The sequence below is a fragment of the Primulina tabacum genome, chromosome 9 (assembly GCF_025594145.1).
Source record: "Primulina tabacum isolate GXHZ01 chromosome 9, ASM2559414v2, whole genome shotgun sequence".
Classification (NCBI taxonomy): domain Eukaryota; kingdom Viridiplantae; phylum Streptophyta; class Magnoliopsida; order Lamiales; family Gesneriaceae; genus Primulina; species Primulina tabacum.
Genome location: NC_134558.1, coordinates 40225546 through 40237217, shown reverse-complemented (window position 1 = coordinate 40237217; position 11672 = coordinate 40225546). Strand labels below are relative to the sequence as shown.

The 11672-nt window shown below is 29.8% G+C and overlaps 2 protein-coding genes across 7 annotated transcripts; both read left to right on the top strand.

Moving 5' to 3' along the window:
* Positions 1-139: 139 nt before the first annotated feature.
* Positions 140-2723, top strand: LOC142556181 (manganese-dependent ADP-ribose/CDP-alcohol diphosphatase-like). 3 transcript variants are annotated; one of them, XM_075667502.1, is made up of 3 exons: positions 140-721; positions 867-941; positions 1512-2723. In XM_075667502.1, the coding sequence occupies exon 3, from the start codon at positions 1532-1534 to the stop codon at positions 2486-2488; it is 957 nt and encodes a 318-aa protein (XP_075523617.1). In that variant the 5' UTR covers positions 140-721; positions 867-941; positions 1512-1531; the 3' UTR covers positions 2489-2723. The 3 variants fall into 3 exon arrangements, with proteins under 3 accessions (XP_075523617.1, XP_075523618.1, XP_075523619.1); XM_075667503.1 differs by lacking the exon at positions 867-941; XM_075667504.1 differs by lacking the exons at positions 140-721; positions 867-941 and adding an exon at positions 1253-1264.
* A 1169-nt stretch (positions 2724-3892) lies between these two features.
* Positions 3893-11608, top strand: LOC142556179 (large ribosomal subunit protein bL19c-like). Of its 4 annotated transcripts, XM_075667497.1 has the most exons (6): positions 3893-4019; positions 4105-4291; positions 4661-4891; positions 4981-5067; positions 5164-5297; positions 11140-11608. In XM_075667497.1, the coding sequence occupies exons 2-6, from the start codon at positions 4121-4123 to the stop codon at positions 11243-11245; spliced, it is 729 nt and encodes a 242-aa protein (XP_075523612.1). In that variant the 5' UTR covers positions 3893-4019; positions 4105-4120; the 3' UTR covers positions 11246-11608. The 4 variants fall into 4 exon arrangements, with proteins under 4 accessions (XP_075523612.1, XP_075523613.1, XP_075523615.1 ...); XM_075667498.1 differs by lacking the exon at positions 3893-4019 and having other exon boundaries at positions 4026-4291; positions 4661-4882; XM_075667500.1 differs by lacking the exon at positions 3893-4019 and having other exon boundaries at positions 4026-4291; positions 5164-5203.
* Positions 11609-11672: the final 64 nt, after the last annotated feature.

Genomic DNA, 11672 nt, shown 5'->3' with positions numbered 1-11672 from the left:
CATATGTCGGCTTGCTATATTTCTTTTTTATGCTATCAACCTTTGATGTTGTGATGTGTTTCTCTCTTAATTATCAAATATATTGTTATTTATTTATTATTAAATAATATAATCTCCAACTTTTCAAAATATATTGAAGAAAGAAGATTTTTTTTACTTATAATTATCATGTAGGATATTTTTGTTTTAAAATTTATTTCTACTTTTAAAGATCGAGAGACGTGATTATTTCATGAGTAAGTCTATTGTGAGACGGTCTCACGAATTTTTATCTGTGAGACGGGTTAACTCTACCGATATTCACAATAAAAAGTAATACTTCTAGCATAAAAAGTAATATTTTTTCATGAATGACCCAAATAAAAAATCTGTCTCACAAAATACGATCCGTGAGATCATTTCACATGAGTTTTTGTCTTATTTTATTGTCATAGTTAAAGCATGTGATATTGCGATTGGTCCAAATCTCCATCCGTACAAATTGAAATATCTTCAGATTTTAACAAAAAAAAAAATCCAAACTAAATCGGAGTCAGAGTCCGAATCCAATTCCAACTGGTATGAACCCAAAAGTTTCCCAATCATCATCATTAAACACGTTCCAGCTCCAAAAAGGTCGCGCGAGAGAGGGAGGCACCGCCATTGATGTTAGTTTCTTTGATGATAAAGAAACACATTTTCTGATCGAGAAACATCGGAGGAGGAGCTTAGGATTTTGCGGGTGGGTTCGTAATTAATTAATTTTGTATTTTCGTTTTGATCGTCAAACTTTTAATTTTAATAATTTATGCTAATTTGATTTATTTGTTTATACTATCGGAATTGGGCCAGTTGATTTTTTTTTTCTTTTTTTGCAAAAAGCTCAGGCTTTGGAATTGTACGCAGCTTTGTGTTTCTGGGTCCCTGGTAGCAAAGAGACACAATTCAATTCAAGGGTGTTGGTGCGTGTGATTGATGATTGAGTTCCTTGTTTTTTGTGAATTTTCTTCCTTTTCAAACTACGCGTTCCCTGCATGTTATTTTGTCGTTATATTTTTATTCTCTGGATTGGGAATTGAGATTTAGTATATCTGTTTTGTAATGCTAGCTCTGGTGTTGGCATGTTTTCTCGGATCCATTCTCTTTAGAGTTATTTCTGTTCTTTTTCTTGATGGTTGGTTTGAGCATTGAGATAAAGGTTCATGTGATTTGATTGCTACGTTTGTCCGGCGATTTCCTGGGGAAGAGATACTCCTTGATAAACTGTGATCTGTTTTCGGGCTGTGTCTACTCTTGTACAATTGTACCTTAGCTTTTCACCAATCAAAATGGTGCTATATAATTGTGCTATGTATGAGTGAACTGTTGTAAAGTTTATGTTTGCTTCTCTTATTTTATTTTATTGTACCAAATGTAAGAGCAAAAGAGTGTTTGGGCAAAATTTGGAATTCCATGTCCTTGTTCATGGTTTCGCCACTTTCATTTTAAATAGAACAGTTCTAAAGAATTTTATTATTATTTTCACTGTCCAGGATTCTTTTCTTGCTGCTCAATGGTTTATGCAAATGGAATAGTAAGCGCTCAAGGGAGGCAACCACTGGTTTCCTTTGGGGTGATATCAGATGTCCAGTATGCTGACATTCCTGATGGTCGTTCGTTCCTTGGCGTCCCACGGTATTACAGGCATAGCTTGCTTGTTTTGCAAAGAGCAGTAAAGAAATGGAATGAGCAGCAGCTGAAGTTTGTAATCAATTTTGGGGATACTGTTGATGGCTTCTGCCCAAAGGACCAATCTCTAACTGCTGTCAATAAAATTGTCAACGAATTTAGTATTTTCAATGGCCCTGTATATCACATGATTGGCAATCACTGTCTCTACAATCTCCCTCGTGAGAAGTTGCTTCCAATTCTAAACATTCATAATCGTGAATGTCGTGCTTATTATGAGTTCTCTCCAATTCCTGAGTACCGAGTTTTAGTGCTAGATGGTTATGATATCAGTGCTATAGGTTGGCCGATGGATCATCCAAATACATCGAAAGCCCTAAATTTTCTGAAGGAGAGAAATCCAAATTCAGATAAGAACAGCCCAAATGGCCTTCTTGGGCTGGACCGAAGGTTTCTTATGTTCAATGGAGGAGTGGGAAAAGAGCAGATGGAATGGTTGGATCGTGTCCTTAAAGATGCAACAAAGTTAGACCAGAAAGTTATCATATGCTGCCATCTACCTTTGGATCCTGGAGCATCAAGCAATGAAGCACTTTTATGGAATCATAAGGAAGTGATGGATTTGATACATCACTACAAATGCGTAAAGGTCTGTATTGCAGGGCACGATCATAAAGGTGGATATTGTGTTGACTCCCATGGTGTGCACCATCGAGTTCTCGAAGCTGTGTTGGAATGCCCTCCCAGCACTAATTCCTTTGGTCATATCGACCTTTTTCACGATAGATTGTTACTCTGTGGTACAGATAGAATGGGAACGACGGAAATGGTTTTCAGCTAGATAGAGAGAAGGATGTCGACTTGTAACTTTAATGCTAACATATTTCATTAGCAGTAAGTTTATTCTAAAAGATGCTGAAAGGTTCAGATTAGTCTCTTTTACTTCTCTCCATTCTCCTTGTAACCAACCTACCACTCTGCCATCAAATATGCTGGATATTTAATTTTTTTTCCCTTGTGTACTGAGGCAGTTTGCGAACTTATACACGAATAAAATATCATATGCTATTTGTTCATTTGTTAGTGCTCTTAGTTATATCAGATATAGATTATAACACTCCCAAAAGACGGAAAACACATGAATCAGCAGCGAATTAGCAAGTAAATGCATCTAGCTGGAGTTGACAATCTTGATCCATTGGTTTATTGTGGATATATATATCTACCTTAATTATTTGTGGCATCCATGGAAATAAATTATTTTTGTTTAATTAAGGCGTATCTAGATTTCAAGAAAAGCTATGATGTAAAATCTATGTTCGATAAATTAAAATTTTGAAATTTTAGATGGGGAAACTAAGTTTGAAACAACTGCGTGTATTTCAAAATTTTCTATCCCCTTTTCTTGGATGTATGGTTATTTTGAATTAAAAGATGATTAATAACCTGGAATTCTTTATTCCCTTCCCTTTTCATCCCTAGAATTTCAAGAAAAGAACATAAGATATGATAAGAGAAGAATGTATACAACAGCATATCGATAATTAACTTACACTCATAAAAGTGCTCTTACAGTACAACCTAAACCTCAACCTTTGTAAATTTCTGTAACCAAACATATATAACAAACTTTAAAAACTTTCCAAAGATTGCATCACTGAGTTTACTACAATGACACGAGAGAGAAAGAGAGAAGCAGACTGAGGCAATATCCAGAAAGTAGAGAGTATGGAGATGATTTGAAAATAAATAATATTTTATTTTGAATGCATATTATCCGATCTGTCTTGTTGAATCATACCATCCAGCTGTTGCTAAATTCCAACTTATGTAGAGAGGGCCACCTTACTTCCCATAACGAGAAAATTATATATGTATGGTATGATTCAACAAGACAGTCAGATCGGATAATATGCATTCAAAATAAAATATTATTTATTTTCAAATCATTTAGATTAGATATCAGACATGTACGAAAGAAATAACATATAATACACAAATTAAATGGTAAATTGAATATATAAAATATCGTTATTTTTAAAAACCAAATGAAAGTCCCTTTTCGATTTTCATTCCAGAGCACTCATTTGATCATGACAAAAAGTATAGATAATGTTCACATGCAATTCTAAATTTATTTTTATGAAATTTACTAAATCTATAATTTTGATTAAAAAAAGTAAAAACCATATGTTTCCAAATTGTACCCGGAAAAAAGTTGCGGTGAAAGTAGGAATGTAGGTTATGAAAATAAGAATATAAGTGGTAGAGTAATATTTTAGTACCAAGTTTATGATACATATTTATCATAATATCATTTTAAATAAATGTATTATTGATTAGGGTTTTGATCTTCCAGAGAATCATACAGGGTTCGCTATTTTTTTTAAGAAAAAAATGATTTGTCTCTGCAATCATTGATTTCCTGTGAATGGTTTTTTTTCTTTGCTTATTCAGGTTTTGATTTAGAGCAATGCAATCTCTGTTCGGGAAGCTTCGATTTTTCTCGCGACTAAGGGTCGACAATCTGATAATTGTGGACACGAAAACGATATCATGTTTTGAGTCGAAATTTCAGGAGAATTTGGTTAATCAGGCGCCGCGATTCAATTATCATCTTTATTCCAGCTCGGCATTCTTCTTGGTGTGTGTTGATTATTGATATACTCATCAGTGCTAGCTGAATGCTGATTGTCCTTTAATGTCATTTCTTGGAGTCGTGCACCTAAGAGTTATTCATTTGGTCGAGTCAGTTAAATATAAATCCGGAAGTGTGCAAGTTGGGCATCAGGATGCTGCCATCTTGGATAATTTTGTTGTGAGCCTTGAATAAAACTCCATGTGGTTAATTCATTGGACCAAATTGATTAAATATGGGCTTAGATCGTGTAAATATGGTGTCTTTGATATATTTGAGCTATCTATTGTTTATTCTTTTAATGTTGCTCAAGGAGATTTCAGCTTTTGTTGGCCATTTGGTTTTCGATTCTGATGAAAGAGTTGCTCATTCCAGGATAAAAATATTGGCTCTAAAACTTCATCTCCAAACTGTTCAATAAGTGATGGAATAGGTCTAAACTCGTGCTTGAATCAACCATCTTCAATGGTATTTGCGTTACCAACAAGGAACTTTACAAATGTTGGATCTGCTTCTGAAGAAGCATCCCATCCTTGTGACGTACCTCAGCGCATCAAATTCAAGAGGCTGGATAAAACAGCCAGGCACATTATGCAGGCACTAATTGTGAATTTTCACTCTATTATTTCCCTCTTTACTTTAATGATATGGTAGAAATATTCCATAGAACATTATTTGCTCGATACAAACTGCAGATAGTTGATAAAGAAGCAGTTGAGGAAGTGAAATCAAATCGAGATATACCTGATGTCAGGCCAGGTTGTATTGTCCAGCTTAAAGTGGTAATGGTTTTTCCCTCAGAATAGTCACGATAGTGCAAATTTTCATTGTCTATCTTTTAAGACTTGATTTGTTTTCTCGTGATCTTGCCATGGCAGGAAGTACCAGAAAACAAGAGACGTACTTCAATCATAAAAGGTATTGTAATAGCTAGAAGAAATGCTGGTCTAAATACCACTTTCAGAATAAGACGACTTGTTGCAGGAGTTGGCATTGAATCTCTATATCATCTGTGAGTATAGCATTTCCAGGTTGTCAACCCTTCATTTGGTTATTTTTCAAATACGCCGTCATTCTTGTTTTGGGAGTGCTTATCAGGGAAAAGGTAGTAACTTTCTCGTAGAGTGGTACAAAGTATGGGGTTTATTATTGGTCTGGGGAGCGTACTAGCCAAGATCGTTATTCTGTGCCACCATTACACCCTGTTGCCACTACTTCGCTTTTGGAGCTAGGTTCTCAGAATTCAGATCTATTGTTAGCATTTATACTTCCACAAGAAGCGCACAAATCATACGATTAAAAGAAGTCGGAAGTATTTGCCCGGATGTGAGCTTTGAGTGCTTTCCCAGAGGTCCTGGTTTGACTCCAGCTTGTGATAAGACCTTTGGTCATTTAATAAAACTAGAAATAATGCACGTGCGTTGCACGTGAGAAACATATGTTGAAGTAATTAGAATTTGAAATAAAATTAGTTAACTCAACAAAAGATAATGATAATAGTATTGTAAATTTTGACAATTCGTGTTAATTAGCATATGTAACTAATTTGGAAAAAAAACATATTTTTTTAATTTTAAAAAAAGATTTGGACTACTAAAATTTTTCTCATATATTTTTTATCATATTTTTTCTTTTGTTATTTGTCATATTCTCTCAATAATGCATATATTTTATTATAATATTCCATTATTACAATCTTTTTTTTTGACAATCAATGATATACAATTTTTTATTCACAATGTTGTTTGATTATTATTCTCTTTCATGTAAATTGAAAACAATTTCACATTTAATTTATTAGACAGTTATACTTGATAACATATAAACTACACATTATTATTAGGGGCGAGCAAAATTTCGGTTAAACCGAATTAACCGACCGAACCGAGTCAATTCAAAAATTCGGTTCATTTATTTCGGAAATTCATTTTTTAAATTAAAAAAAATTCGGTTATATCGGTTAATTCGGTTTGGTTATGGTTTTCAAAATTTTGAAATCGGCTAACCGAATTAACCGATATAATAAATATTATTCTTTAATAAATTTTTATTATTTATCAATTTTGATATATATTTTAATTTTTAATTTTAAAATCAGCCCTAATTCTAAATAAAAACTTGTTATGTATGTGATTTTATGTGTTTATGCATTTGTGTAGACTATAGTGTTCAAAAAAATTACATACATAACTAAAGTTAAATCACTATTTTTTAAAAACTAATCGGTTAATTCGTTTACCAACCGAATTAACCGATTTTAATTCGATTCGATTTTAGTCGGTTATGAAAATTAATTCGGTCGGTTCGGTTATTTCTAAATATTTCGGTTCGATCCGGTTATGACTAATTCGGTTCGGTAGGTAACAGAACCGACCGAATGCTCACTCCTAATGATTATAACAATCTATCATCGCATAAAAAATATTGATGAATTGATTTAAAAAAATATTGATTAAATATTGTCATTTTTTTGCAATTTATAATAATAATATTTTTGACAATAAGTCATCTTTTTACCGACTCTTATGACACTTATTTTAATATTTCATATTAAATCATAAGTATAATTAATACAATCAAATTACTAATGGCATATTGGTATTACCTCCAGAAAAATAATATATTTAATTTTCTAATTGTTTAAATATATTAACGGGAACATTTGTGTACCCTTATCTTGAGAAAATTCATTGCATTTATAAATTTTGAACGGTAAATATAACTTTATAGTATACATTTAATTTGAAAATTGAATTCATTGGATGACAAACACTTCTTTCATTTCTATTTTTTTGTGTAACTCAAAAGAGTTAATATTTTTTCTCTTTTATCTTCTCCAACTCACTGTAAAAAGTTATAAATAAATACTCATATCTAGAAAAATATTTTTATTTATGGTTTTTCTTGTCTATATATTTGTTATATATGAACATATATTATACTTCATTGTTTTAAATGTCATATATTTTTACTATATAATTTGTGTATATTGAAGATGAATAAGTTCATTTTGTAGTTTTTTATTACCTGGACTTAGGTTGATATATTAATATGTGATATACATAGATATAAGAATTTTCAAATTCAAATTATTCATAATGATTTTTCATAACAAAGGCCAACTCAAAATAATAAAAATTAGGATTCATAATTATTTTAAATATGATATAAAAATAATATGTGGAAACTTTTTTTGACATTTAGTTGCAAAATACAGTGATAAATGCATGTAAGTGCACTATTTCATTGTGACAATTATAACTTTATTTAAATATCTTATTTCTCACTCAAGGATCAAAATTTGTATGTTTCTTATTTTGATTATCGACAAATCCAATATTTCATTTAAATGTTTTTGTTAATAATATTTACACGAGTTTTATTGTATATTTATCCAATTTGAAAGAGATAAATTATAATTCAATATATAATAATATTTGAAAATTGTAGAATTTTAAAAATCGAGTAACATGTAAGGGATTATCAATTCAAAACTAAAAGTTGATGCAACATGTTTCTTCTAGCTTTACAATCGAATAATATAGGATCGAGCGTTTGTCGCTTTACCAAAAGCTATAACTGATGGTAATTATGTAAGTCAAATCTTTAAATCATACAACAGCTCAAGCGCCTACCCATCGTGGACAATTATTATACCAAACAATCTATCTCCTAATAATTGCATCAATTGCAATCAATGAAAATCAAAGTCACGATCTTGACTCTGATAACAATTGTAGGCTCAAGCGTATACTGTTTTATCAAAACCTATAGATTATGGTAACAGTGCAAATCAAATATTTTAAATAGTACAACAACTCAAGCACAACATTTAAATTACTCTACCCAACATGATCAATTATTGTACCCAACAAATAATAACCTTTTACTATATAATGTTGACAAAATCTCGAAATCCAAATTGAAAGTTGAATTAATACATTTATATTCATCATTAAATTTTACTATTTAATTTTAATAGATTTAACGTGCTTATCCACTAAAAATATTGAAAGAATTATTTATACAATTTAATAAAAAAGTCAAAGTACATCATTTTCTGATTTCGAATAACGATCACATTATTATTACGTTACAATGATAAATAAATTATTATTTTTAGTTTATCATCATAATCTTTACCTCAATAAACACATTTTCGAATGTAGGATGTTAAATTTAATATTGACATTAGATAATTATAGTATTAATTCTAACGTTCTTTTTTTATTCTTCTCAATATATTACTTTTTCCATCTTCAAATATATTAATCTATTTATTATTGTATACAAAGTATAAAAATTATTGGTTAATTGATCATATTTAAAATTAGATGTTTAGAAAAAATTCTAATATATCTTTAAAGACCAATAGATGATGAAAATAAATTTGAAATCGAGAGAAAAATTAAGAAAATGTAGAATACTATAGTGCATAAACTTTCTCTTTGTACAGTGACAAAACATAAGGTGAGACCAAGTGAGATACTTATATATATGAGTCTCATTGCAGTGTGACTCATTCAAACATTAACTTTTTATCTTTTTAAGTACATAGTGGCCTCCACTCTCGCCGACTTCAATATTAAGAAGTCGAAATTAGTAGTTTATAGTTAATAGACAATTATTTAGTTTTTATTTTCGTTCTTTTGATTAATTGTGTATTTTTTTATGTTCTACCTAATTCATTTTTAGAATTTTTATTGAATTGTTATAATCATGATTAGAAGTGTTGCACACAAATAATATAAAATTAATATATTTTAAAATGTTAATATTGAAGTGTCGAATAAATGTATTAAATCATTATTTAATAACTTTTAGAAAAACAATATGCATCATGATTCAGATTTAAAGATTAACATACAAATAAAGAATTACGATGAATATCTTATAAACTAAATGGAGTTAGCCCAAAAAAATTAAATATGATTATTGTAAATGAATTTTTCTTACTTAATTAGAAAATTTTCAACAAATGTGTTGAATTAATTAGAATGTTTTCAATATAGAATGTCGATAAATTTTTTTCCATGTGAGTTAGTGATTGAGTCCTTACGAACATTTAAAAAAATGTGTCTTTAGTTATAGTAACAGTGTCTTGTAATTTAAAATATTAAATTAAACAAATTAGCAAGACAAAAAATTAATCAGGAAATTCAAGAATACGTGATTACTCAATTAGTTTAATTGACACGTTCTTTAGTTTGCTGATTTAATAGATGTTAAATCCACAATCACTGAGTTTGGCAAGAATTCTTGTAGAATAAAATATAGTTATAATAAGTTACTTGATTGTATATGTAATAAAATTTTGTATATTTCATATATGTTTGATTTATTTCATTTATAAAATTGAAATTTTATATATTACGATATAAGATTTGTTATACATCTTAACATCGATAAATTCACTAAAAATTTATATATTAATTTCTGCTACCATTTAATTTTGGTTTCGCCTCAGACTTTTGTGTATTCGTTTGTTTGAATTTATTATTCCTCATTTTACCAAGACCCATAATATGTCAAACATTAAAGTGAATATTAATTTAAAGAGATGATAATATTTATATATTGTAATAAACATATTTACCCCTTACGATACTGATAAAACTAATTTAAAAATAATTTGTTGATAATAAACATATTTACCCCTTACGATACTGATAAAACTAATTTAAAAATAATATGTTGACGAACATATTGTCATGAATATAAAAATACAACTCAAATGTCAACTTTGACATTTAATTTTGAGTGACTGCCAAAATGTCTTAACAACCCACAATTTTTAGACAAGATAATAACATCACAATTTTGAAATAAAACTGATATTTTTCATTTTATATCAAGATTTCATGATTGAAAATCGATAATATTAGATATACAGATATTTAATATAAACTCGTGCGAGCTCATTTTGGCTCACCTTTAAATGAGAGCTCATTTCGCTCACCTTTAAATGAGTCGATAAAATTTCAACCCAACTCACTTAAATTGTTTTGCGGTGCAGGCCAAACTGACAGACCCAACCCAAATTGACGCATCAAATCCCAACGATCTTTTACCATATTTTATTTAAATAATTTATAAATATAAATCACAAAAAAGTATCTGTTGCAAAAAATTTTAATTTGAACACATAAATTCTAGCTAACTGTCACACGAGGACATGGGAAAAAATTAATAAGACACCAAAAAAAATTCACAATTCGATAATGAGTTATTTCTAAACTTTAATTAATTTAATTTACATAATGAAAAGATAAATAAAAATCTAAATCATTGGATTAAAAATAACATATTATAATGTGGGTAGACATAAAAAATTAAATACTAATAATCACACATATTTAAAATATGAATAAGGAGAAAGAAAAGACACATTTTAATAAAGTCATAATAATTAATAAGGGTGTGATATCTATTATATATAATAGATAATGAAGTCACAATTAATAAGGGTAAGGGTGTCAAATAAAGTCACAATATATAATAAAGTCATAATAATTAATAAGGACGTGAAAGTAAATTCACAATTGAAGTGACATATTTATATATATATAATAATAGATATTGATCCTATTTGCTTCTTTCAATTTTCTAAGCTTCAGAATGGCCTGCTGATTTTCTTTAGTTACATCTATCGTGCCTTTTTCATTGATATCGGTTTTATTTATCGGTTATGCTTATAAGAATAGGCTCCAAGATGTAAATAATGTTCACATAAAATGAACTCTGTAGAGCCACTCTCTGATGATATTCTCTAGAATTGATTTTATAAACTTATTTTTAGTTATCTTTCTCTGATACTGCCACGAGTTAGCGGCTAAATGAATGGGTGATGACAGGTATTCTCCCAATATAAAGGAGATAAAGGTGTTGGACAAGAAGAAAGTGAGGAGAGCCAAGCTTTACTATCTCAGAGATAAAATGAATGCCCTTAAAAAGCAGTGATCAATGCATCTGAGAAGCAAAACTTCCTGTCTGGAGATAGTGGAGATGGAAAAGGTATATTAATCGCTTAATGATGGGGCTGCATTGATGCAAAACTCACATTTATGTTTGAAGGAAAAAGCTTTTGTCGTGTTTATTACTGTCCAACGACTCGATCTCTTAGTACACACGACTTATTAGGCAATCAACATGAGAATTCAAAATATCTGAAAAAATAGTGGAATTCTTGGCTGGCTTCCAGTCTGTTCATTGTTGCTGTCAAAGCACAAGTACTCGAGCATTTTGAGTTTGTAGAGAAAATTTGTAAACTTTAGATAGCATTCCCATGTAGATTCTTATTCATTAAAGCTTTGATTCTTACCATTTACTGTAAAATGGCTTGTTAAATGCTTTAAGATAGAATTCAGGGGAAAATACCACTCTTTCT